Source organism: Ochotona curzoniae, unplaced genomic scaffold (genome assembly GCF_017591425.1).
Source record: "Ochotona curzoniae isolate NIBS_2020 unplaced genomic scaffold, NIBS_Ocur_1.0 contig_3037, whole genome shotgun sequence".
Lineage (NCBI taxonomy): Eukaryota > Metazoa > Chordata > Mammalia > Lagomorpha > Ochotonidae > Ochotona > Ochotona curzoniae.
In genome coordinates, this window is record NW_024465699.1 from 5,588,351 (window position 1) to 5,615,760 (window position 27,410).

Consider the following 27,410-nt stretch of genomic DNA (forward strand, 5'->3'; position numbering starts at 1 on the left):
CGGCCAAGCCGCCGCGCGCTGCCATTGGCGGGCGAGGACCGCGGCGGAGCCTCCTCGGCGGGTGCCCCGCCTCCCGCGGCGTCTACACCGCGGGCGAGTGCCCAGCGCAGCCACTGGACGGCACCTCGCGGGCGAACAGCGCCATGAGCCACAGCCTGGACGCGGCCCGGAGCTTCCTGGAACGGCTGGAGGCGCAGGGCGGCTGGGAGGGAGAGGTCCTCTCCAGCGAGTTCAGCGTGAGTTGAGCGAGTGTGGACGGCCGCGTAGTGCCAGCCCAACGATCTCCTCTCCAGCGCCGGCTGCTTTCCTCTCCCTCTCAGTCTCTCTCTTCCTCCCTCTCTCCCTTCCCCCGCTGCATCTGTTGCCTCAGTCTCTTTCACCATCTACGCAAAGGGCCCCAGCGGGCAAAGTCCAAGGCCGGGCTGGCAGGGACTCACCCGCCCTCGGGTGTGTCCAGCAGTCCTCCTCCCTCTGCGAGGCGGGACGGGCCGCACACTCCCTCTGCGAGGCGGGACGGGCGCGGGGAGGCAGCCGCGGAGCCCGGGAGGTCGGTGGGGTGAACCCGGGGCGGGAGCCCGGCTAGAGTAGCAGGAACAGCAGGGAAGGTGAGCTTGTGCCTTTTCCCTTGGTGACCCCGTGCACGAGGAAGCCTGAGAAGGCGCGGGGTGGGTGCAAGCGCTGAGCACCTCGCGGATGCTGAATCCTTCAGGCGTGCGCATCTCTGCGCGCCAGGAATTCCAACTCGCGTTTCGGGGGTCCAGCCCCTGCTGCGTCGTCCCCCGGACCAGGGCAAAGCCTCAAGCCGTAGACACGTGCACACTCAGTGTTTGTAGTCAGGGCAGTATTAGAGATGCGTGTTTGGGCGTCTTGGAAAATAGTTTTATTTTCACGTGACGATTTATACTATGGATAGAAACTGCATCGGACAACAGGCACAGTCCAGCAAAGATAGGATGGAGAAACTCATCCAAAATCCCAAAGTTAATACAAAATGGCGTTAAGAGATGCGAGGGTGTTTCATAAAGTTTCAGGGAGTTCTAGGAAACACAGCACTAAACGATAAGGTGGTTCTGGCGTTAAAAATGTGCACGGTATTTTCGTAACAAGCGTTTTTGCATCAATATTTTCAAGATCTCTGAGATGATCAATACAAACATATTGGCAACACGCATTGTAGTACGTGAGGAATGTAGGACATGCAGACAAAACGTGAAGTGTAATTTATACGGAATGGAAAGGGCAGGTGGCCAACCTCTGCCACCCACCTGGAGTATGATGTTGCCCTTAGCGGCCCTCCTGCTGCACCTGCGGGAGTCTCCGGAAGTGTCCCTCTGCCCCCCCTCTGCTCTCCCCGGCTTCTTATAAACGGAAAGGCCCACCTGCGTTCCTAAGACGCGACCCTAAGGGCTTCAGCGATCGGAGGTAGGGACGAGAGCAAGCTTTAAGGATGGTGGCTCGCACAGGAGGGTGACTGAGGAGATGACAAATTTCTGGTAACGCCCGTCCTGCACTCTTTACTTGCACTGAAAAACATACCCGCGGTGTCTTGGTGCACAATTTAGTAGTTTGGAAGTGATGCACGCCAGCGCGCACAGGTTTATCCCGGGCCAGGCTCTCCTGTAGCTGTCACCCCCAGCGTAACTTGAGGAGCGTGCAGGAGAGGAGGAGCTGCGAAGCTTGAACTCCACCCGAGCTGCTCCCGGCCAAGTCCCCGTGGCGCATCAGGCCTGGCTCGCAGGCTCCTGGGGGCGCGACCTCCAGCTGGCTGCTTCAGCGTTCTCGCCCGCTCCAAAAGGCGCCTTTTCTGACCTGGCCGCTCTGTTCTCGCCCGCTAGAGCATCCTGGCCCGCTCAGCTGCCTGGAAGACCAAGGGAGTGTGCTCTGCCAAGGCCGGCAGCCTGCGGGAGAACGTGAAGAAGAACCGCTACAAGGACGTGCTACCGTGTGAGTGCGGGGCTTCGGCGGGGAGCAAGGGGCGCACGCTCTGCCTCGCTGCCCAAACAGGTGTCAGCGCTCCGCAGCCGCGCAGTTTGTTGCCCGGACAGTGCTTCTGTGGGCGCCTGGGGCAGGAGGGGAGCCAGGCAATTGCACGGACGCCCCTCTCACCCGCACATCCCACATTTCTCATCTCGCCCACGGGCAGACGACCACACGCGAGTGATCCTCTCCCTGCTGCATGAGGAAGGACACAGCGACTACATCAACGGCAACTTCATCCGGGTCAGGCCTGGGGCCGGGGAGGAGGGCATCTCGGGGAGGTGAGGAGGGGCGAGGCAGCCTGCTGCGAGCCCGCAATGACCGCGCCTCTCCCTGGTAGGGCGGGGACGGAGGTCAGGCCTACATCGCCACACAAGGGCCGTTGCCTCACACCTTGCTGGACTTTTGGCGCTTGGTGTGGGAGTTCCGGGTCAAGGTCAGCCCTCTGGGGTGGGAGGGGTCGGCTGCCCCAGTGCTCCCAGGGCCGCGTCCGGGACCCTGTCCACAGCACCTCTGTGTGCCCTCCTCCTCGGTTTAGGTGATTCTGATGGCGTGTCGCGAGACGGAAAATGGGCGGGTAGGTATCCTCTGGGCCCCTGGGGGTCACCCTCACCTGCAGCTACACCGTAGATCAGGCGTGGGGACTCACCCTGACTCTCTGCCACCTCTCTCCTTCCTGCCTGCCTGCGCTGGGGGACTCTGGCCCCTGCTCCTGGGCAGATGTGCCAGGTGCGACCCTGGGTGTGCCTGTTCCTTCTGCCCGGTCCCTGCCTGCCCCTGGCTGGTTCCACAGGTACTTGTATGGGTGTTAGGTGCTCAGTGAGAGCACCCTGTATGCTCCCGCGGCACTACCTTTGTCTTGCATTCTCTGACACACTAGGGGACTCTGAGTATGGAATGCACCTGCCAGCAAGGCTATTGTTTTTGCTCAGCCTTGTGGAGACGCCATCACCCACTTCATGTCCACAATCTAGTGGCTTAACACATGGGTCCAGATTCTGCATTCGTCACCATTATGAGTTGGAGAATTTAAACACACACTGCTCTCCTTCCCCCTAAAGAAATCCTGTACTTTGAAGAAGTTTTCTTCCCCCCATTTCTCACCGGTCTCTGCAGCCCCAGGCAGCCGCAGACATGTTCAGGTTGTCTGTGGACTTGCCTCTTCTGGACATTGCCATGTGTATGGCTGTACCTAGCAATCAACATTTCGCTCTGTTTTATTGGCAAGTTATATTCCATTGAATGGATCCATCCGTTTGTAGACCTGGAGTCATTTCCATTTTTAAAAAGATTTGTTTATTTTTATTTGAAAGTTACAGCAAGGGAGAGACAGAGATCTTTCATCTGTTGGTCCACTCTCCAAATGGCTACAATGCCTGCAGCTGGGCAAAGCCAAGAGCCAGGGGCTTCTTCATGGTCTCCCACATAGGTGGCAGGAGCCCAAGCATTCGGGCCATCCTCTGTTGCTTTCTCAGGCTGTTAGCAGGGAGCTGGATCAGAACTGAAGCCGCTGGGACTTGAACTGGTGCCTGTCCAGAATGCGAGTGCTGCGGGCAGGAGCTTAACTTCTCATGTCACTGTGGAGGCCCGCCCATGGCGGCTTGTTTGGCTGCTGTGACTAACAGGGTCACAGACGTTCACGTGTGTCCGTGTGGAGCTCCGTCTTCACTGCACTCCACCTAGCAGTGGAGTTACCGGGTCACAGGAGAACTCTATTTTGGCATTTTGAGGAACTGGCACGCTGCACGCATCTCTCTGCCTCCGCACTCGGGCACAGGAGGACCAGGATTTCCTCACATGCTCACGGACACGTGTTTCCGTCCTTTTGACTATTCTAGAGGTGGAGAACTGGTGTTGTGTGTCTTTTTGTGGTTGTGATGAAATACGCACTGCATGCAGTTCCTCATTGCAGCCCCTTTAGGTGGCATGAAGGAGACTCAGTGGCATTTCTAATGCCCACATCGTTATCTCCAACAGAAAACTTGTGCCGGGGCCAACGCGACGGCTCAATTGGCTAATACTCCACCTGCAAGTGCCAGCATTCCAGATCAGTGCTGATTTTGAGTCCCAGAGGCTCTGCTTCCCACCCAGCTCTCTGCTTATGACCTGGGAAAGCAGTACAGGATGGTCCAAAGCCTTGGGACCCTGCACCCACCTGGGGCACACCTACAGGAAGCTCCTGGCTGCTGGCTTTCCGATCGGCTCAGTCCTAGCCATTGCATCATGCTCACTTTCCTTATGCTTCTGAACTGGCATCTAAGAGATTGTTACCTAATTAAAGCTCTTAAAGATTTACTCCTATGTTTTCTTCCAAAGTATTCATTTATTTATTTTGAAAGAGTCATAGAGAGGGGGAGAGACAGACATCTTCCAGCAGCTACAACAGCTAAGGCTGGGCCAGGCCAAAGCCACGAGCATCTCTCAGGTCTCCCACGTGGGTTGTAGGGGCCCAAGCTCTTGGGCCGTCTTCTGCTGTCCCAGGCACATTAGCAGGGGGCTGAAAGGAAGCGTAGCAGTTGGGACTCAAACCAGTGTCCAGATGGGATGCCGGGCATTTGTAAGCAGCGGCTTTACATGCTATGGCACAGCTGCAACCCCGGTGTTTGTTTTTTGTTTGCTTGTTTGTTTTGTAAACCCCAGTGTTTTGTGGTTTAATCTCTTACATGGATGTCTCAGATTCATATTCATTTTTGTGTGGACTATGATCTAGAAGGTCCAGATTTCTTCATTTGCATGTGGATATACCAGTATTCTAGCAATATTTGTGGAATGAACAAGGCTTCCTGCATGGAATGAACTTGACCCTCTCGATGGAAACTAGCTGATTGTCAGTGTCAGCATTTATTTCTGAAGACTGTTTTACTCCATTGATCAACATGCCTAGCTTCCCGCCAGTTAAACCCAAGTTTGGATTTTAGCACTTTGACAGTGAGTTTAGAAATCAAGTACTGTGGAGTCCTCCAGATGAGCCTCATATTTAATTTTTTAAATGGATGACTCTAGAGCTTGGCACAATGCCTCAATTAGCTAATCCTCCCACTTCAAGTGTGGGGATCCCATATAGGCACTGGTTCATATCCCAGCTCCTCCACTTCCCATCCAGCTCCTTTGTGGCCTGGGAAAGCAGTAAAGAACAGCCCAAAGCCTTGGGACCTGCACTCCGGGCTCCTGGCTTTGATTTGGTTCAGCTCTGGCCATTGTGACCATTGGGGGAGTGAACTAGCAAATGGAAGATTCTTCTGTCTGTCTCTTCTTCTCTCTGTAAATCACCTTTCAAATAAAACTAAATAAATCTTAAGAAAAACAAGTCACTGCTCTGGGTGGATCCCTCGCTGTGTGAACAGGGTTGACGGAGCAGGCACAACTGCCTTTGTTTTCGTGTATGTTTGGCCCTTGCCGGGTCCGGGAGTTTGCCTTGCTGGTTGGAGGGGCTCACTACGCACACACTGGTGTGTCTGCCTTGTTTTCTCCACTCTGTCGCTTTTGCCAGCTTTATCCCATGCTACCAGTCATGACGGTAGGCATGACCATGTGTTAAATGCTGTGTGTCCCCGTGGAACCTGCGGTGGCCTTTCATGCCCACGACACCAGCCTGTGTCATGTACAGTCCTGCTGGGATCTTGCAGGGACTGCATTGGGCGGGGGGCGGAGAGGGGGCGCCCAGGTCACTTTGGAGGGCATTGCCATCTGAACCACATTGTCTCCCAGCCTCTCAACACGGGGGTCTTCTCCTAGCTCTAGGTGCTTGTTCATGGTTGTCAGCAGGCTTTAGTAGTGTCCAGATGACCAGCTCTGCACCTTTAAATACTTATCCCTAAGAACTTAGTCACGTGCCTCCATGGTATCGTAAATGGCCTTGTTTCTTGCTTGGCTCACTGTAAACCAAACAGCATTGTAGAAACACAGTGGCTTGCTCTGTCTTGTCTTGCATCCTGTAACCTTCCTGAAGTTGTGTATTAGCTTTAGTAAGTGGGCGTATGCATGCATGTGTGTGCGTGTGTGCGCACGCGTGGACTCTTTGGAGCTTTCTACATAGAAGCTCATGTCAGCTGTAACTCAACAGTTCTATTTCTTCCTTTCCGATCTGGGTGCCCTTTCTTCCTCACAGTCTTCCTCCTCTCTCCCTCTCCCCTTCCTTGTCTTACTTCCTCTATCTATTATCTATCTATCTATGCATCCGGCGTCCATCTGTCTGGACTCCTTTTCCTGCTTGCACTGGCTAGGATTTTTAGGACACATAGAAATGCCAACACTCCTGCCTTGTTTCTGATTTGCAGGGCAAAACATTCCTTTTTCACCATGAAGTGTGCTGTTATTTGTGGACTTTGAATGCATATTTTCTGTCATGTTGAGCGGTTTTCTTTCCAGTCCTGCTTGCTTTCATGTTCCTATTATGAAGGGATGTTGGATGTGTCAAAAAAAAAACCATGTCTGTTTCTACTAGATGGTTATATTGCGTGTGTGTGTGTGTTTTAGTATATATGCTGCCGAAGTGAGCACGTGTGGGTTTTTTTTTTTTTAAGATTTACTTTTTAAATTTTAATCAGAAAGCCAGATATACAGAGAGGAGGAAAGACAGAAAGGAAGATCTTCCATCTGCTGATGCACTCCACAAATGGCTGCAACAGCCAGAGCTGAGCCTATATGAAGCCAGAGCCCGGAGCCTCTTCCAGGTCTCCCACACGGGTGCAGGAACCCAAGGCTTTGGGCCGTCCTTGCCTACTTTCCCAGGCCACAGGCAGGGAGCTGGATGGGATGGGGCCACCAGGATTAGAACTTGGCACCCATATGGGATCCCGGCACGTGTGAAGTGAGGACTTAAGCTGTTAAGCTACCACACTGGGCTCCTTGTTTTGTATTTTGTTAACAAGGTGTATGACATTGATTTCTCAAATGTTGAGCTAGTCTTGCGTTCTAACGATGAATCCCTCTTGGTCATGGTGCACAATATGTGGCTGGTGTTTTCGCTGAGAGCACTGGCTAGTTATTTTCTGTGATTCAAACTGGCTGCAGAGTATATACTGGGGAATCTTTGTCCCGTTCCTTCTGTAACAGTTTGGGAGAGAGGGTGTCAATTCATCCGGAATTGTTTGGTCAGACTTACTGGATTCCCTTCTCCAAATGCTAAACTTGAGAGTCACAGCTTTCCCATTTTTCTTCATTCTTCAATATTTTGTGCAAATCCAAATCGGCTTGCATTGGTTTAAAAAAGCCTTTTTTTTTTTCCTTTTTAAATGTCAGCATTTTTAGGAGGTCTCAGGGTTGATTTTTGCCCTACAGAGATTCTGTAAATTCTGCTGCCCGCCTTCTCTTTGTTTCTTAGTGTCTGTTTTACCAGTCTGTGCGATGCGTTGAAGCTCCTTGTCTTTCTCACCGGTTTTCAGCTGCTGGATCCCAGCTGCCCCAGGGTGACTTCATGTGTGTTCTCTCCTCAGCTCTTGGCTTCCTCGGAGCTGGGTGTCTTATCTCCACCAAGTGTGGGCAAGTTCTCAGCTCTTATTTCTTCAAATGTAGTTTCTGTTCTCCCTCCGCTTGACCTTCTCAACCCCAGGGACACACACATTAGATCCCCTGGTCTAATTCGCTGATTCTGTTTTCTTTCTTTCTTTCCTTTTTTTTTTTTTTTTAAAGTTGTCTAATAGTTTCTCTTTTATCATTTATTTCAGAAAAAAAGTTTATTTCTTTTTCATTTGAAAGGCAGCTGTCCAGAGAGAAGGAGAGAAATCTTATATCTGCTGATTCACTCCCCAAAAGGTCGCAATGGTTGGTATTCAGCCAATCTGAAGCCAGGAGCTTCCTCTGGGTTCCCCACATGGAGGTAGAGGCTCAAGGACTTAAGCCATCCTTTACAGCTTTCCCATACCATGAACAGAGATCTGGATTGAAAGTGGAACAGCCAGGACTCAAACTAGCACCCATGTGGGATGTCGGCACTGCAGGTGGAGGATTAGCTTGCTATGCCACCAAGCCAGCCCCTCTCTGTTTTCATATTGAGTATTTCTTGCAGCTCTGCCTTCACATCCACAGAACTTTCCCTCCGGAGTCTGACACGCTAGCAAACAGAGGATTTTTCCATGTTGTGTGTTTTATTTCTCCCCAGTGGAAGTTCACTCTTTATCATATGAAGGCTGGACTTTTTCATCTCGGAATATATTTACCATGAGCTATTTCCAGTCTCTGGTTTCTTTCTTCACCTGTATTCATTTTGGGGACCGATGGGCTGTCATTTCCTGCCTCCCTTTCAGGGATGCTGGCCTCTTCCTGGAAGGCACATAGAGGCTGCTCCTGACCACGGCTGTTCTGAAATCCCCCCCAGGGCGGGTCCAGGGAAGCATCAGGTTAGCACCACTGGCAACGAGCAGACCCTCTGGGTACCCCTACTCACCCCCAGCCAGGCCTTTCTGCGGGAGAGAACACGCATTACTTCTGCCCCACCTCTGGACACAAGGGGATGTTCACCCGGTGGAGCCCTGGTTCTCACATTCCCATGGAAGGTTAGTCTGACCTGGCCTCAAGGGATTTCATGCCAGCCTTTAAAAATTTCAGAAAACCAGGACTGTGTTTTGGCACCACACGCTAAGCCCACCAATTAGCATCCCATGCCAAAGCCCCAGTTCGAGTCTCGGCTACTTCACTTCCCATCCAGCTTCCTATGAATGCATCTGGGAAAGCAATGGAGGCTGGTCCGTGTGCCTGGGTCCCTGCCACCTGCGTAAAAGACCAGGATGCAGGTCCTGGCACTGTCATTGCAGCCATCTGAGGAGTGAGCCAGGAGATGGAAGAACTTTCTCTTTCCCTCGTCTGTATCATTCTGCCTTTCAATAAATACAGCACTTCTTTTACAAAAATTGATGGCAGGTGTTAACATTGTGGAATAGCAGATAAATCCACTGCCCGAAACACCAGTATCTTGTATGGGCACTGGTGTGACACCAGCTGCTCTACTTCCCATCCAGCTCCCTGCTGATGTCCTGGCAAGACAGTGGAGGATGCCCCAAGTACTCTCCCTGCTATCCACATGGGAGACCTGCAGAAGCTCTTGGCTCCTGGCTTCTTGTGGTCTCTGGGGAATAACCAGAGAATAGAACATCTCTCTCTCTCTCTCTCTTTCTACAAATCTTTCAAATAAAAGACAAGCTCACTATTTATTTTAAAAAAAGACATTATAGAAAATAACAGTAAAATATAAATTTCAGTACAATAAAAATCCATGCCTTGTTTTTCATAATGTGTATTTTCCATGAACATGGTAAAGGTGCCTGATGCTTATTCAGCCAGACTCAAGAAATAGACACCCCCATGCAGATTTTTGGAGGGCTTTTAGGTGATGGTGGGTTTTGTGTTTGTTCTTTTTTTGCATAATTCTGCTCTTTCCGGGACTCTGTCCCGCCAGTCATGGGGACCTTGGCTTCCCTGAGCCGTGACCTCTGGCTTGCAAGCTCAGCGAGGTCACTAAATTGCTCATATCCCACAGCCTTGTGCCTGTCTGCCAGCCGTGAGCTGGGCAGTTTGTCCAGGCACTGGCTGTCCTCCGTGCTGACCTCCAGTGTCATGGTCAGTGATTTGGCTGGGTTCCCATGGTCAGCAGCTTCCTCCAAACCCCTCTTTCTGCCAAGTCTGCATGGGTGTGCGACCTGACCAGTTTGGCCAGCTCCACTACGGCTGCAGCTGCCTGCCTGTGGTTCCTGCAGCAGCCTGGGCTGGCCCAGGAGGGTGTGGACTGCGGAGCTGCGGCTCTGAAGGTGACCCCCACATCCTCATGCCATCCATTTCCCTCGGCCTTTTCAGAAGAAGTGTGAGCGCTACTGGGCCCAAGAGCAGCAGCCACTGCAAATCGGGTTTTTCTGCATCACCCTGGTGAGCTGGGGCCAGGATGGGGGTGGGGGCTGCAGCCTGGGATGCTGGATGCTGGGGGGCTTCCACTCTAGTAGGTCATCCAGGGGTGAGGGCTGGTGGCTCCTGTCCCCACACCGTGGGAGACACACAGGGCTCCCAGAGACTGACACAGCAAATACATCCGCAGATATGCATGGCCCCTGCATTTTGTGCCCACGGTCACAATTCCTTCTCCCATGTACACATGCATGCTTGGGTTCTGGAAATCCTTCACTCTTAGCATGTTGCAAGAACCCAGGAAAATGCACGTTTGCTTTAGAACCAAAGAAATCCTTTGTTTTTACCATGAGAAAGGGCATGTTTGGGTTTGTGCCTTAGTCATGGGTCCTCTCTGTGCCAACGGCAAGAGTTTCCTCCACACTTTGAACTGGGGCGGGGGGGGGGGCGGGTGTTTGGGCTAAGGGAAGATTTGCTGGGCTTTCGGAAGACGTGCCTTTGGGCACCTATGATGTGTGTTCTCCTCTGTCTTTTCACCTGCCCCACGTTCTCAGACCAGAGAGGCACAGCTGAACACAGACGTCACACACAGATCCCTCCAGGTCACATTCCAGAAGGTACTGTTTGCGGGGGGCTGAGGGGGAAACCCATGTTCTGTAAAACAGGCATTCACAACAGCACCTCCTCATTTTTTTTTTAAATGAGGCAGGGCATTAGAAAGGGACACACACACACACAGAGCGAGTCTATCATGCACTGGGCTGTAACAGCTGGGCTGGTCCAGGCTAAAGCCAGGAGCCTGGAACTTCCCTGTGGTCTCTTCTGTGGACAGCAGGGGCCCAAGCACTCGTCTATTGCTTTCCCCTGGTGCATTATCAGGGCGTGGGATGGGAAGTAGAGCAGCCGGGACTCCAACCAGTACTCCGGCATGGGATATAGGCATCGCCAAGTGGCAGCTTCGCCCACTGGACGTCAAGGTCACTGCTAGTCCCACTTGTCACTTACTATGGGTGGATGATTATCTGTGGGAGATGCTTAAAACTGGGCCTGGCATTTAGAAGCTGCCGGAGACACTCCCTCTGCTTTCTGTTTCAGGAGTCGCGTTGTGTGCACCAGTTGCAATACTCCTCCTGGCCAGACCGCGGCGTCCCCAGCAGCTCTGACACTGTGCTCACCATGGTGGAGGAAGCCCGGCGTCTTCATGGGACCAGCCCTGGACCACTCTGTGTCCACTGCAGGTTCAGACACTGGGCTTCAGGGGGTGGAGTGCTAACCTGTCCCCCTGCCCGAGAGTTTTTAGAATTTAGAACTTTTTGCGTGGGCTGGAGTTGTTAGCATTGGTCAAATTTGGACTGCCGGAGGCACAAACTGTTTGACTCCAGATAAGCTAGTGACTATAAAGTTTTTCCTTTGAAATTGTAATTGGAGGGTTCTGAGAATCGAGAGGTCTTCTGCAGACCCAAATGCACCATATTTTTAAAGGTTTATTTAGTTATTTGAAAAGCGAGTTAAACAGAATCTTTCAGCCACTGCTTCATTCCCCAGACAGCTGCAAGCCAGCACTCTTCCAGGTCTCCCCCATGGGTGCAGGGATTCCCCATGGGTGCAGACTCTTCCAGGTCTCCCCGATGGGTGCAGGGATCCAAGTACATGGGCCATTTTCCACTGCTTTCCCAGATGCATTAGCAGGGAGCTGGATTGGAAGTGAAGCAGCAGGGATTCCTTCTGGCATTCACATGGGATGCCAGTGTGGCAGGTGGTGGGGTGGCTTCACCTCGCGGGTCCCCCAAAGTACCATGGCAGCGGGGAGACACCCCTCTCCCCCCACACCAACCTAGCTCTGCTTCTCGCTCTGCAGCGCGGGCTGTGGACGAACAGGGGTCCTGTGTGCCTTGGATTACGTGAGGCAGCTGCTGCTGACCGAGGTACCCCTTGGGACTGGGAAACGCGTGGTGCTCACACGTCCTGCACTCACGGGGGCCTGCACTCACGGGGCTCATCTCTCCGGCTCCAGACACTCCCACTGGACTTCAGCCTCTTTCATTTGGTGTTGGAGTTGCGGAGGCAGCGGCAGTCGGTGGTGCAGACAGAGGTGCGCCCTGGGGACACGGGGCCGCCCCCTCCCCCGCATCCCTCCTTGATGGGCGCTCACTCCCACAGGAGCAGTACCGGTTCCTACACCGCACGGTGGCCCAGATGTTCCGCTCAGCGCTGCAGACAGCCAGCACCCAGTATCAGAACGCCAAGGAGGTAGCACGCTGTCTGCCCACTCGCGTCCATGCTCAAGCCCCTCGCCTGGAGCACATCCAGCGGACCCACAACCCTCCCCGCCTATCTTCCCCAGATCCTTGGACCCGTCTGTGGCACTGAGGCCCTGTTCTCCTCGAGAGAGACTCCAGCATGGCTTCTAGACACGTCCCACCAAGCAGGCGGGCTCCTCAGGTACCGGCCGCATCTCTCCCTCCACCCCCAAGCTCTGAAGCGTGCCAGCCCTCTCCTTCCCCGTCCAGCCAAAATGCCACTGCCAACATGACTTTGAGCAAGTATTTCTCAGGCCTTAGACTGGTTGGAGCAGGTAGTAGGGGACACTGAGTCTCCTTCCACGCAAGGGATCTCGCCCTCCACTCCGGGGTTAGCGTCTTTACTTGCCACTTCCTCTCTCTTTAAAAACTCCAAGCCCAAGTTCACAGGCACCATCACCCTCTATTCCGGAGACCCGCACCTTCGCACCTTCGTGCTCCTGTCATGCTGTCCCTGCCTCGCCCCTCCACTTAACTGGCGGGGCGCGCAGGGGCGCGGGGGGGTGGGGGTTCTGTGCAGGCCCCACCCGGTGCCCTTTGAACCTCAGCGCCTTCTCCCTTCTTTCCTGCGTGGGCCGTCGGAGAGGGCAGGAAGCTTGCGGTTTGGGCGAGGGCGGCTCACATTTTCCGTTTCACTTCCTCCGCGCGCTCCTCGTCCGCAGGAGCACCTCCGAGCCCGGGGCGCAGACCCTCACCATGGCCGACACGTACGCGGTGGTGCAGAAGCGCGGGACCTCCTCGACGGCGGGCGCAGGTGCGGGTTCGGGCGCGCGGACAGGTGGCCCCGACGCGGAGAGGCTCTACAGCCACGTGACGCCGCGCGCCCTGCGGCCGGGAGCGCAAGCGGAGGACAACGCGCGGGGGGCGCCGCCTGCGCGCGGTGAGTCGAGGCCGGCCCTGGGCGCTGGGGCGCCGGAGCGCCCGGGCTGGGGCTAGGGCGGGCCGCCACCCACCTGCTACTTCTCCGGAACTCGCAGTTTGCTGGACAACTGCCCTCTTCCCTCCTCCCCCAGGCTGTTCTTGGCGTTCTTTAGTTACGCCCCGTGTCTATGGGGAACACCCCCAAAACGTCTTCAGACTGAACCAGCTGGGTTCCTGGCTGTGATGTCAGCTTGTTTGTGCGGTGAGGGCCAGGGCGGATGTACGGGGCTTGGCCACTCCCACCCCCGCCTGCCGTCCTCCCACCCCCAGTCAGCCACCTCCGAGGGCCTCTGGGCTTCCCCGGAGGCCCCAGGGCCGCCTGTCCAGCGTGAGGTCCCCAATACCCTGGGGCCCCAGCTGAGCTGAGCTGAGCTGTGGGTGTGGTCTTCTGCCCACAGCTGCTGCTGACCAAAGCCCTGCAGGACCTGACGCCTATGAAGAGGTGGCTGATCTGGCTCAGACCGGTGGAATGGGTAAGAAGCCGGAGCCTGTATCCCTGTGGCCCCCCAGGGAACCCTAGAGTTTGGGATACAGGGCTGGGGGCCTGTTCGAGGCCGGTGGATGTGGCGGCCGAGGCTTGGGGACAGCCGCCTGCAAACTGGCCACCTCCCCACACCCCATCTCCTCCGTGTGACCCGCTCTTCCTTCCCCAGGCTTCAACCTGCGTGTCGGAAGGCCCAAAGGGCCGCGGGACCCTCCTGCCGAGTGGACCCGAGTGTGAGCGCCGCCCCCCACCCGCTCCGCTTGGATCGGCCTGCTGCTGCTTGTGGGAGTTCAACACCACTCTTCCATGCTACGGATTGGAAATGGGGACGCTGGACTTGGATTACAATAAAAGCCTGGTAGCCTGGGGACTTTGGGGGCTTCGCCCCACTGATGCCGGTGTTCCAAGCTGGAGGCCTGGGCAGGTGCGGCTGCTCCCAGCTGATGCCAGAATGAACGTGGGGGTGGGCCTTGTGCTATTGGGTTGGATCACCTCCTGCTCTTACCAGCATCTCATATGGGTGACGGATGGAGTCCTGGCTGCTGTACTTCTGATCCAGTACCCTGCTAATGTGCCTGGGAAAGCAGCGAAGGATGGCTCAGGTGCTTGGGCCCCTGCACCCACGTGGGAGGCCAAAAAGAAGCTCCTGACTCCCAGTTTTGGACCAGCCCAGCTGTGGCTGTTTCAGCCATTTAGAGAGTAAACAAGAGAATGGAAGATCTCTCCTTCCCATCCTTGCCCTGTAACTCTGCCTTTCAAATAAATATTTTTTATATATATATAAAAGAAAAGACTACAAGATGGGCAAGGTCCCTGGGTTGTGAAGGAAAGCATGCACAGATGGGCCTGCTGAGGCTGTTCCTGCCCCACAGAACGAACTGGTTCATGCTTGGTGTCTGAGCATCCCAGACAGCCAAGGGGGGAAAAGATAGACCCTCATGGACCTCCCCCAGCCACTCCAATCTTAAAATAGCCACAGCCAGGCAGACTGGCCCAGACAGCTAAAAAGATCCCTCAGATAAACACAGTCAGACCACCAGAGGACCAGTCCGTGGCTGGGCAAGTGGACACTCAGCCAGCAGCCTGACCCACAGAGCTGAACAGTGCCACTGAAGGTAGCCCATTGCCAGTTGCACCAACCAGATGGGCCGCTTGCTGAACACACAGACAGATGGACAGACGCACAACATCTCAGCTGCAGCAGGCCCCCCAACCCTCCACATGGGCAGGCTGACAGGCTTTCTAACCCCAACCGGCCTCCTGACTAGGTTGGCACTGCCAGACAGACACAACCCTGTCTGCCCACACAGCTGGCCTTCCAGACACCCGGCTAGCTGGACAGATGGATCCCAGGGGAGGTGGACAGGCCTGGGTAGGCAATACTGAATCTTCATGTGACAGCCATATTGAGGCCCACGCTGTTGGGTAGACGAGCTGGCCAGACAGGTAGTGAGCATCTCCTGCAGGCATCTGAAGTTGGAGTGATCTCATTTTATTCCTACCAGTTTCTCACTGAGCAAATGCTACGGATGAACTGTGCATATGCCATTGAGCTGAGTTGGTCTCCAGAAACGCCATCAGTGTTGGTTAACTGGGGATTGGAAACCAAGAACCATTGTCTAGTCCTGAACAGCTCTGGGGGAGGGATCTCAGGAAGGCTAAAGCTGGCCTCCCCCAGGACATGCTCTGTGGTTTCCCTGTAATATCACGTTGGCATTGTTGATGGCGTGCTGCTTTGAGGTCACACACCTGTTTCTCTGTGAGGACACCCTGTGAGCCAGCAGCCATTGTGTCGGTGGCAGAGCTGTGTCGAGCGCCGCCTACTGGCAGACGCTTCTCCGCCCCGCCCAAACCCACTTTGCAGTTGTTTTTCTAGCCCCTGCCTTAGGGGATTTTCTGCGGTAACAGCGGTAACAGCGACGTGGAGCTGTAAATTGTGGGGTGGTAGGGACTGGGGAAAGGGGAAGAGAACTTCAAAAGGCTGGTGGAGGGGCTGCCCTTAGGTGTCCTGTGCCTGGGATAGAAGAGGAAGCTGGCCCAAGCACTTGGCTCCTGCCACCCACGTGGGAGGCTGGGACAAAGCTCCTGGCTAGGGCCTAGCCAGGTCCCTGGCTGTTGTGGCTGTACTGGAAGTGAACCAGCTGATGTGCATTCTCTATTTCTCCCTCTTTCTGTAACTCTGTCTTCGAAATAAATAAATCTCTGGAAAAAAAATTGTTAAAAGAAGAGCATGGAAAATGAAATAAGGGGCTGGCTAAATGGCTCAACTGGCTAATCCACCTGCAAACACTGACATCCTGTGTGGACACTAGTTTGTGTCCTGGCTGCTCCCCTTTCTATCCACCTCTGTGCTGTGGCGTGGGAGAGTGGTGGAGGATGGCCCAAAGCCTGCACTTGCGTGGGGGACCCGGAAGAGACTCCTGGCTTTGGATCAGCTCAGCTCCAGCTGTTGCAGCACTTGGGTGATGAGCCCCCAAACAGAGGATCTTTCTCCCTGTATTGCTTTTTCTCTGTGTATCTTCTTTTCCAACAAAAACAAGTATTTTGAAAAAGTGAAAAGAAGTAATTTTATTTTGGTGCGAAAATGTCAGAACAGTGCATGGGAGAGATCTAGAAAGAAAATATGTGTTATGAAAAAACCTGTGGGTGGATCTCAGGCTTTTTGCACCCAGTTATAATGCCTTTGTTTCATTTTGAAGTACCCTCACTCGTTTTCACTTACATATCTATTTGCTTATGATTGATCCTCCGAAGAAGGCCACAAGAAAGAGAACAGTGGTCTGTGGGCATGCAGGAGTAGGGTTGTCTCTTTAATCTGGCATGTCCCAGAAAGCTCCTGTCCAGCAAGGCCACTTCGATGTGTCAGGTCAAGGCAAGACCCAGCCCCTTGGGGTGAGCGCCATGGGCCCTACGTGCCTGTGCCCGTGTCTTTGTGAGATGACGGCTGACTCATCAGGTGTCGCTGTGGCCTCTCTCCCTTCCGCCTGTTTTCTGCAGCATGCCCCCTCGCAGGGTTACCCCTGCTTCCTGACTGCTCTGAAACAATGTGTTGTAGCTCCAGAAAGGCCCTTCTCCATCCAGGCAGCGTCAGCTCTAGTAACAGGATGGTTTCCAAACGGAGGTGGCAAATGCAACAACCCAGATGTCCATTCCGCAAATATTGTGATGCACCCTGGGTGAGAGAGTAGGGGAAAAAAAAAGCAAACAAATGTGGAAGTCTGCCCTTTTTAACTCAATGCCCACAATAGCTGGAGCCAGAGTCCAGCAGGCTGGAACTCATCACGGGTCTTCCACGTAGATGACAAGGCTCTGCAGCCGTGCGTGGGCCGTCATCTGCTGTCTCCCGGGGTGCACAGTGACCAGGAAGCTAGGAGAGAAGCAGAGCTGCAGCTGCAGCCCAGAGGCTCTGGTACAGGATAAGGATCTGATGTCAGCCCCAACACCACATGCTTTTTAATGACCAGGCAGGGGGTAGGCTCACGGCCAAGGGTATTCTCATTTTTTTTTTTCTCTGAGATAACACTCATATCCTTTGTCACTGGGGTTCGCAGCCTCTTTGCAGAGGTCTTTTTTGCATGTTGAGAACAAAGCCCACTGCCATTTTTCTGAGGTCTCAAGGCTAGTGGGAGTGGGCAAACGTTTGTGTGCTTTCCCACTTGGAAGTATATCTTCTTCAAAAATAACGAAGGCAGGAGCGGCATGTTCAACAGTATTCACACACGAAAAGGAGCAAGTAACACTGACAGACAAGGACTACTGCAAGAGCAGAGTACGGAAAATGCCTTCGCTCTAAGGCAGAGGCAGGACATCGCATGCAAACTAGCTACGTGATTGCAACCGCAGCGAAATAGCCAACAGCCTCGTGCCAATGACCTCTTCTTGTTAGAGGATGTGGGGAAAAAAATCGCAAACAGCAGTGTGGTCCTATGAGATCTTCCCATTCACAAACATTAAGTTAAACGAGTCAGGGGGCTGGCTGAGGGGTTCAGCTGCCTGCATCTCATACTGGAGCATCTCGGGGGGCTGACCCAGATCTGGCTCCTGAGTCCAGCTTCCTGCTAATGTTCCTACTCTGGGAGTCAGTGGTTGTTAGCTCTGTACCACCCAGGTACAAGACCTGGCCCAAGTTCTCAGCTCCTGCCCAGTCCTAGCCCCTGTGGGAATCTAGGGAGAGAGTCGGCTGTGGGGAGATCTCTTTGCCTGTGTCTCTCTGCCTCCTGATAAATAAGCTTTTTTTTTAAAAAAAAATATTTATTTGTTTTTACTTGAAAGACAGATTTACAGAGAGGAGAGACATAGAAAGATCTTCCATCTGCTGATTCAGTTCCAAAATGGTCGCAGCAGCTAAAGCTGAGCTGATCTGAAGCCGGGAGCCAGGAGCTCCTTCCCAGTCTCCCATGTGGGTGCAGGGTCCTAAAGACTTGAGCCTTCCTCGGCTGCTTTCCCAGACCGTAAGCAAGGAGTGGGATGGGAAGTGGAGCAGCCCACACACTGGAACCCACAGGAGATGTTGACAGCGTAAGCAAAGGATTGGAGTGCTGAGCCACAGACCAGGAGATAAAGTGGAGAGAGGCAGAAGCAAGGCAGGCAGGGGGTCCTGCAACTTCCGGGAAGAGGTGCTCACTGCCTTCAGCCCCCAGCCCCTAGAAAAGCTGCAAAGGGCCCTCTGCAACCCCACCAGCCACACCCCCAGCCTCAGCCTCCAGCAGAACGCTGTTTTTCACAGTATTTTCTCTTGGATTGACTTTACATTGGATCATTTTTAAATGTGTTAATTTTTATTTGAAAGGCAGAGTTATACACACAGAGAGATCTGCCATCTGCTGGCTCACAAATAGTCACAATGGCCAGAGCTGAGCCAATCCGAAGCCAAGAGCCAGAAGCTTCTTCCGGGTCTCCTATGTGGGTACAGGGTCCCAAGGCATTGGGCATTCCTCTACTGTTTTCCCAGGCCAGGAGCAGGGAGCCGGATGGGAAGTGGAGCAACGGGCAGGGCATGAACTGGTGCCCTTATGGGATACTGGCCCTTTTGGGTGGAGGATTAGGCAGTTGTGCCATCATGCTGGCCCTGAAGTGATTAACACTCAAAACCTTTTCATTTGGGGCCCGGCGGCGTGGCCTAACGGCTAAAGTTCTCGCCTTGAATGCCTGGGATCCCATATGGGTGCCGGTTCTGGTCCCGGCAGCTCCACTTCCCATCCAGCTCTCTGCTTGTGACCTGGGAAAGCAATTGAGGACGGCCCAATGCTTTGGGACCCTGCACCCACGTGGGAGACCTGGAAGAAGTTCCCGGTTCCTGGCTTTGGACCGACACAGCACTGGCTGTTGCGCTCACTTGGGGAGTGAATCATCAGACGGAAGATCTTCCTCTCTGTCTCTCCTCCTCTCTGTATATCTGGCTTTGTAATAAAAAAAATAAATAAATCTTTAAAAAAAAAACCACCTTTTCATTTGAGAATTCCCTGTCACATGTTCACTCCCAGGGTACACAAGCCATGGTCTGGAGAACGCAGCAGAGGACCAGATCATCTACAAACAGGTGCTTCATGCGCTGTTCTGTCTCAACAAACTAAGTTTAGAAAAACTCACGCCAGGGGAGCTTCCTGGACACAGTCTGCTTGTGGCTTTACCCTGGGCCCCACACGTGGAAGCTCTGCTAAAACAGAAGCTCAGCCTGTAGCACCATTTGCAGAAGTGAGAGAGATGGTTTCTTTGCCTGGAAAGTCTCTTACCCAACGTTTAGTAAATGAATAAGACAAACATCCGTGGGCATTCAGTTCCCCTCGGAGCTCTTTGAAGTGACTGGTACACAACACGTGGTTCTGGCTGTAGCTGTGCCAGACTCACAGGGCATGCCTGCTTTCTCCTTGTAACAGCTAATGAGTTGGGGGAGCTGGCAGGTGCTTTTACCTAAGTGACTACGACCCCTGTGTGCTTTATTGGATTGCCTTAGTTCTGGGCCTGCCTGCAGCTTTCTGTTACGCGTTACTGGGCAGGCAGCGCAGATGGCTGAAGTGGTTGGGTCGCTGCCACCCAGGTGGGTGACCCACTCAGCTATAATTCTTAGCTTCTAACTTAGGCCTTGGCCCAGCCCCAGCTGTTCCCAGAGGATGGAAACTGTTTCTCAGTTTCTGCCTCTCTCTGGTTTAAAAGATGAGAAGCACTTACTGCTGAAAGAAGAAATCCCAGCCACCGCTTCATTTTCCCATCTTACCATCATAAAAGGGTTCTGATCTAATCAAATCCAGTTACCACATTGACTTTAACTTGTCATCATTCTTTCCTTTTCTTTTTTTTTTCATTAGCATGTACCATTTCATATCAAGCTGTCCTCTCCCCACCCAGTAATACTGGAAATATGATATAGGAGTTCTGGAACGATAGCCTCGTGGCAAAATTCTTGCCCTGCATATGCCAGGATCCCATCTGACCACCGGTTCTAGTCCCGGCTGCTCCACTTCCATTTAGCTCCCTGCTTGTGGTCTGGGAAAGCAGGAGAAGGTAGCCCAAAGCCTTAGGACCCTGAACCCACATGGAAGCCCCTGGTTCCTGGCTTTGGAACAGCTCTGCTCCAGCCGCCACTTGGAGAGTGAATCAGCAGACAGAAGATCTTTCTTTCTGTCTCTGCTTCTCTCTGTAAATAAGCCTTTCCAATAAAAAAAATAGATCTTAAAAAAAATAGGATGCAGGAATAGATGTGTGGCACTGTAGCTAGGTTGCTGATTGGATACTTGCATTTCATATCAGAGTTCCTGGTTCAAGACCCAGCTACATCACTTTTAACCCAACTTCCCACTAGGGCATACCCTGGGAGGCAGCAGATTGTGGCTCAAGAATGTGGGTTGGCAAGCACAGGAACCAGGGTTGGGGGCGGGCCTGATGGGGGTCATTGGGAATCGCTCCGGCTAAGCTGCAGTTCCTGCTGGTGTACATGAGGGCCCAATGTGTAGTGGGCTGAGTTGGACTGGGTTGAAGCATCCATTGGCTTGTGTCAGAGATGGGGCTAAAGACAGAACAGACCCAGCAATTGTAACTACTGGTGTATGCATAAGCTGATGTGGGTGACAGATTGAGCCAGACCCCATACAGGCAAGCACACACAAGAATCAGGTCTGAGACCACCTCAGGTAAAGTTTCTTTGGGGATTCCCCCAACTGAACTGCTGGACTCAGAACTCCAACCGTGGAGAGAATTGCAGGATCTGTGGACTGAGCATGGAGTGCATTTGTCAGAGCTGGGTCTCCTTAGTGGCTAAGATGAAGCAGTGTGAGGCATGCCTAGATGCACATGGAGGATATGGCAGTCCATTGGGTCCTGCAGAGGACATCTGGTACCATATTAGAGGAAGGAAAGCAAAATAAATTGGTCAACCAACTGTCTGGGCAAATAGAGATCTAAGGTGAATTATGTCAGCCAATGGGCCTTGCAGAGATTTTTCTCACGGTTGGATTGGCAAGATAGACAGCATTTCAGAATTATCAAAACCACTTAAGCAGATCCTTTGGAGCATGTTCCACATCGGGGACCCTGGGATGACATCGGGTGGCCATTTCCCAACCCTGGGTACTGAGATGGTTAGGAGGCTGGGTGTGGCTTCTCCCCTTATCTCCTCCCTTCCTGAAAAAGAAAAATATGGAACCAATGGTCTTATCCACTTGCCCCTAATCCTCAACCCTTCCCCTCCTGATCAACTATATAAACATAATAAAAACTAAAAAAAAAAAAAAAAAAAAAAAAGAGGAATGTGGATTTGAGCACTGGCATCCCATATGAGTACTGGTTCATATCCCAGTTGCTCTGCCTCCCATCCAGCTCCCTGCTTGTGGCCTGGGCAAGCAGTAGAGGACAGCCCAAAGCCTTTGGACCCTGAACCCGCTTGGAAGCTCCTGGCTCCTGCTGTTGTTGGCAAGCACAGGAACCAGGGTTGGGGGTGGGCTCAGCTCCGGCTATTATGGCCACTTGGGAAGTGAAGATCTTTGTCTCTGCTTCTCTCTGTAAATCTGGCTTTTCAATAAAAATAAATCTTAAAAATAAATGTTTGTTGGACGTGTGGCCAACTGTCATGGAGTTCAATGGAAGGATATTTTCCCACCTGCTTTGGTGGCTTGTGCCCGTGGTAAGAAACAGCTCGTGTTGGACCCGAGGACAACTTCTTACTGTCTGCTATGACTTGTGTGTCTTAGCCTCATCCTGAGTGTCCAGTGTGGCAGTCTGGAAGACAGCATCCACATGTGAGAGATAGCCTAGCATTTGAAGTCTTGCACCTGCTCTGTCAGTCAGGTGGCTGACCAGTGGTGATGGGGGTATGTAGGACCCCAGACCTCATCTTGCCTCCTCCCTGGTCCATCAGTCAGCGTGTCTAGGTGTCTTAGGACCCAGAAGGATACAGAGGGCAATGGGGCTGAGAAAGACGGATGGCTCAGGTCCAGCAGGAAGATCTCCATGTGGGTGCACGTGGGCTTCAGGAGCATAGTCAATTGAGGAGAAGGGAGGAGTGGGGGAGGACAACAGGAAATCAAGAACCTCGCATGAGGGCCCGGCACGGTGGTGCAAGTGGTTAAGGTCCTCCCCTTGCACGCCCCAGGATCCCATATGGGCGCCGGTTCTAATCCCGGCAGCCCTGTTTCCTTTCCAGCTCCCTGCTTGTGGCCCGGGAAGGCAGTTGAGGACGGCCCAAGGCTTTGGGACCCTGCACCCGCGTTGGAGACCCGGAAGAGGCTCCTGGCTTCGGATCGGCATAGCATTGGCTGTTGCGCTCACTTGGGGAGTGAATCATCGGATGGAAGATCTTCCTCTCTGTCTCTCCTCTCTGTATATCCGCCTTTCCAATAAAAAAATAATAAAAATAAATCTTTAAAAAAAAAAAAACCTCGCATGAGGGGTTGGTGCTGTGGCTAGGTGGCTTGAATTGCCACTTGAAACACTGGCATCCCCCATGGGGGCACCAGCTTGAGTCCCTCCTGCTGTGCTATTGTACCAGCTCCCTGCTCTTGTGCCTGGCAGTGGAGAGTGGCCTAAGCATTTAGATCTCTGCCATCCCTATAGGAGACCCCCGTGGAGTTCCAGGCTCCTGTCTTGGGTCTGGTCCTGACCTGACATTGTGGTGACTCAGGGAGTGAGCCAGTAGATGGAGGATCTTGCCTTCTTGCTCCCTCGCTTTCTGTCCCTCTGCCTTTCAAATAAAAAAAACAAAATACTTTATCTAGGAGAGGCAGACATGCCCTTCTTTCCTCCTTTAGAAACAATTTTTAAAAGTTTATTAGAGCGGGAAATGGAGAGAGCTCCCACATGCCGGTTCACTCCCTGACTGCCCACAATAGTGGGAGCTGGAGCCAGGCCGGATGCAGGACCAGAACCAGTGCAGGTCTCCCTCATTGGTGGCAGGGATGGAAGTCTTGTGCCATCATCTGCTGCCTCCCAGGGTGAGTGATAGCAGGAAGCTGGGACTGGGAGTGATGCTGGGACTTAAACCAGGCACTTGTCCAAGATGCTGCCTTTCCAAGCAACATCTTAGCTACTCACTTCCCTGACCTGCCCCTTCTTTTTATTTTATTTTATTTTATTTTTTGATATGATCTTTACACAGTTGATCAGCGTGGGAAGGCTTGAGGATCAGGGGATAATGGATGAGACCATTGTCTACACGTTTTCTTTTTCTTCTTCCTGGATGTGGGGGAAGAAGTGGATAAAAAATGGAGAAACCACGCCCAGCCTCCCAACTGCTGCATTACACGGGGGATGGGGCACTGCTACCCAATGTCACCCCAGGGTCCCTGTTGTGGAGCGTTTTCTGCTTAAGTGGTTTGGATAGCTCTGAGATGCTGCTGATTTAACTGCTCCAAGGATGAGGACATCTTTCCAGGGTGAATTGGCTATCATGTCTATCTCCTAGTCTCCACTGGGCCAAGCTGCACTGGGGTAGTTGATCAGTTTGTTTTGCCCTCCATCCTCAGCAAATCAATGGGTGCTGCAGTCTAGCTCGGCCCTGCCCAACACACGTTCAGCCCTCATGTACCACAGAGGGACCTGCAGCCTGGTCAGAGCAACCTACAGTAACCCCACTGGACTACCCGCCCTCCCTCCAGCTCTGGTTCCTGTGTCTGCCAGCATGTGCAGTGGACTGGTCCAGTCTGCCCCACATCCTGTGACATGGCCTGCCTCATCTCGGCATTTGCTGGCAGATGTTGTAGCCTGGCCTGGCCTGGTCTGCCCTGTTCTAGCTCTCGCTGGCTGGAGCTGCTGCCCAACCCAGCATGGTCAGTCTCAGTCCTGGCCCTAATGTGACTGACTGGTGATGTGGTTAGACCCAACCTGTCCTGCACCCCATCCTCATTCTCAGATATGCCAGTGGTTTTTGAGAGCTGGCCCAGCCTAACCCGCCCCTATACCTGAGCCATATGTAACTGGCAGGTACAGTAACCTCTTCTACTCTAGGCTATTACTTGCTTTGGTTCTTGTATTCACCTGCAGGGACTACATCTCAACAAAGGAGTTCCCCAAGCTCCTCTATTAGATCTCTCAGTGGCAGATCTCTCATACATCGGTGGGTCCTTGGCCTGGGCTGACTTAGTCTACCTCCTGTCCTGGCAGGAACAGTAGCCCTACCCAGCTGGCTCATATCCAATTCAGTTCTTACTGTTGGGTGTCAGAGCCCTGTTATACCTGGTCTACTCCCTGATGCAGCTTTCATGTGGCCCGATGGGAGCAAAAGCCTAGTCTAGCTTGTTCTATACCCACTTTGGCTCTCACAAGCAACAGTGGATGCTGGAGTTAACCCAATCTGGGGCCCCCCAGACTCTGTCCACACCTATACCAAGGGGCACTGCATCCATGTCCAGCCCAGCCCAGACCACTGTCCCATTCTGGCTCTCACGCTCACCAGTGGGAATCACAAACCAGCTGGGGCATCCCCTTAGCTCCCCAAGCAAGTCTGTTCTCAGCCCCAGATCTTGTGGATGCCATGATTGTTCTGACCCAGCTCTGCATAGCCCATCCTGTCCTGACCTTTGCCATCAAATGCTGCAGCCTGACCTGGCCCAGCTTGTCCCCAGTCCCAGCTCTTGCTGGTAAGTGCTACAGCCTTGTCGTGTCCACTCTGCTCCCATCCCTGGCTCATGCAAACCAGTAGGTGTGATAGCCTAGCCTGGCATGCCCTGCCATGGCCTGCTCACCAGTGGCAAGCCCTGCCACCTGGGAGCCCATCCCTAGGGCTAGCTAGCCCCTCCAACTACGAGTACCTGGCAGGCCATTGACCTCAAGCCTTCAGACCCAAGCTCCGCCCCTGGGACAAACCGACCCACCTGGCTCCGAGCACATGGTGGGCTGACAGCCTCCAGCCTCCAGACCTGAGCCCTGCCCAGGGACAAAGTGACCCACTTGGCCCTGAGCCTGTGACTGGTCAACAGGCCCAGGCCACTTGGCCTGAGCTTTGCCACTTGGGAGCCCACCTGGCAGGTCTGCTCCTTCTTTCCATCTCGGGATAGTTGAACAGGTGCCCCAGGGAAATGCTGTAGCCCCATGGAGGGTGTCATTTTAGGTTCTAGGCTGCCACCAGAACAAACTACCAGTTAGTGGCTTCGAACAGCATCAGACTGATAGTTTTGGTGATCAGCAGTCCGTGATGCTCTCCCTAGCCCGGTCAAGGTCAGCTGTGTTTGCTTGGAGGCTCCAGGACAGAATCTGCTCCCTGCCTCTCAGGGCTGCCGCATGTCTTGGCTCAGGGCTGGTTCTTCCTTCTTCCTCCCCCCTGTGTGGGATATCCCAACCCTTTAATCCCAGCCGGCTTCTGGTATCACCTCTGTACTAGCTGTGATTTTCTGCCCCCTTTGTACACAATTGAGGACCCTTGCAGTTCCATGGGCTCCATCTGAATTATCAACTATCTTTAAAAATGACTGATCTGTGGCAAAATAGGTTAAGGCTCTGCCTATGGTGCCAGTATCGTATAGGGGATCCTGCTTGAGTCCCAGCTGCTCCACTTCCAATTCAACTCCCTGCTAAGGTGCCTGGGAAAGCAGTAGAGGATGGTTCAAAGCCTTGGGACTCTGTACCTATGTGGGAGACCTGGAAAAGGCTCCTGGCTTTGGATTAGCCCAGCTTAGGCCATTGTGACCATTTGGGGTGTGAACCAGCAGATGGATGATCTCTCTTGCTGTCTCTCTCTCTCTGTGTATCTGCCTTTCTAATAAAAAGCAAAGCAAAGCAAAGCAAAGCAAAACAAAAAAACCAGCTGCTTGGCAGCCTGAGTTCCACTTACTGTCTTAGATTCCCTTTGGCCGTGTTTCTCCAGCACCCTTACAGGTTCCAAGGAGTGGATGGGGATACGTCTGGAGAGCTGTTATCTTGCCAACCACATGCCCAGAGAAAGGATGGGCTTCCTGGAAAGCAGCTTTATTTTCAAATGCACGTGTGCTGCGTTTGGCATGCTGAGACACACCACAGTCATTCCTCTCAAAGAGGGAAAGTCCATGTGGCTGCCTTCAGGACTGACTGCCGGGAGGACACAGCCTGCCTGCCTTCCTTCCTCCCTTCCTTCTCCCCCTCCCAAGATTTACTTATTAATTTCAAAGGCACAATGAGGGACACACACAGAGACAGACAGACTTTCCATCTTCTGATTCACTCCCCAAATGGCCACATCAGTCAGCAGCTTCATCTGGGTCTCCCAGGCGGGTGCAGGGGGTCCCAGCACGTAGAGGCCATCTTCTGCTGCCTTCCCAGTTACTATAACAGCGATCTGGGTTGAAAGTGGAGCAGCCAGGATTCAAACCAGCACTCCACTATGGGATGTTGGCACAGCAAACTGCATCTTTTTTTTTTTTTTTTAAAGATTTCATTTATTGGGACCGGCACGGTGACGCAAGTGGTTAAGGTCCTCCCTTTGCACGCCTGGGATCCCATATAGGCGCCGGTTCTAGTCCCGGCAGCCCCGCTTCCCTTCCAGCTCCCTGCTTGTGGCCCAGGAAGGCCGTCGAGGACGGCCCAAAGCTTTGGGACCCTGCACCCGCGTGGGAGACCCGAAAGAGGCTCCTGGCTTCGGACCGGCATAGCATCGGCCCGTTGCGCTCACTGGGGGAGTGAATCATCGGACGGAAGATCTTCCTCTCTGTCTCTCCTCTCTGTATATCTGACTTTCCAATAAATAAATGAAATCTTTTTTTATTTTTTTTTAAAAGATTTATTTTTATTTTATTATTTTTATTGGAAAGGCGGATATACAGAGAGGAGGAGAGACAGAGAGGAAGATCTTCCGTCCGATGATTCACTCCCCCAATGAGCGCAACGGCCGATGCTATGCCGGTCCGAAGCCAGGATCCAGGTACTTCTGAGCATCCCACGCAAGTGCAGGGTCCCAAAGCTTTGGGCCGTCCTCGACTGCTTTCCCAGGCCACAAGCAGGGAGCTGGGTGGGACGTGGAGCAGCTAGGGACCCCAGTGCTTGTAAGGCAAGGATTCAGCCACTGAGCCATTGTGTCGGGCCCATGCTTTTATTCATAATTAAGATCTGATATGGGCGTGTAGGCTAAACTTCCGTCTGCAGTGCTAGCTCAGTTCCAGCCACTGCAGCTATTTGGACAGTGAACCAGTGAATGGAAGATCTCCCTCTTCTCTATCTCTCCCCTCTCTGTATAACTCTTCTCAATAAACTCTTTTTAAATGAACTTTTAAAGATTCATTTTTATTGGAAAGGCAGATTCACAGAGAGGAGAGACAAAGATCTTCCATCCACTGGGTCACTCTCCAAGTGGCTGCAACAGTCGGGGCTGAGCTGATTCAAAGCCAGGGGCCAGGAAATTCTCCCGGATCTTCCATGTGGGTGCAGGGTCCCAAGGCCTTGGGCCGTCCTCGACTGCTTTCACAGGACACAAGCAGGGAGCTGGATGGGAAGTGGAGCAG

At 53.1% G+C, this 27,410-nt stretch overlaps 1 protein-coding gene and 1 long non-coding RNA gene across 2 annotated transcripts; one reads left to right on the forward strand and one right to left on the reverse strand.

Moving 5' to 3' along the window:
• Positions 1-143: 143 nt before the first annotated feature.
• PTPN18 (protein tyrosine phosphatase non-receptor type 18) lies at positions 144-14,052 on the forward strand. The gene is made up of 15 exons (XM_040979135.1): positions 144-236; positions 1,836-1,944; positions 2,144-2,220; positions 2,318-2,413; positions 2,516-2,554; positions 9,766-9,834; positions 10,365-10,427; positions 10,906-11,048; positions 11,669-11,735; positions 11,825-11,902; positions 11,971-12,060; positions 12,155-12,252; positions 12,773-12,990; positions 13,430-13,504; positions 13,685-14,052. Exons 1-15 carry the CDS (start codon positions 144-146, stop codon positions 13,750-13,752), a joined length of 1,383 nt encoding a protein of 460 aa, XP_040835069.1. The 3' UTR covers positions 13,753-14,052.
• On the reverse strand, positions 2,410-12,776 carry LOC121155688. Its single transcript, XR_005883706.1, has 3 exons — positions 12,333-12,776; positions 6,123-6,127; positions 2,410-2,422 (listed from the first exon to the last, which is right to left on the reverse strand). It is a non-coding gene; the product is annotated as an uncharacterized LOC121155688 (long non-coding RNA).
• Positions 14,053-27,410: the final 13,358 nt, after the last annotated feature.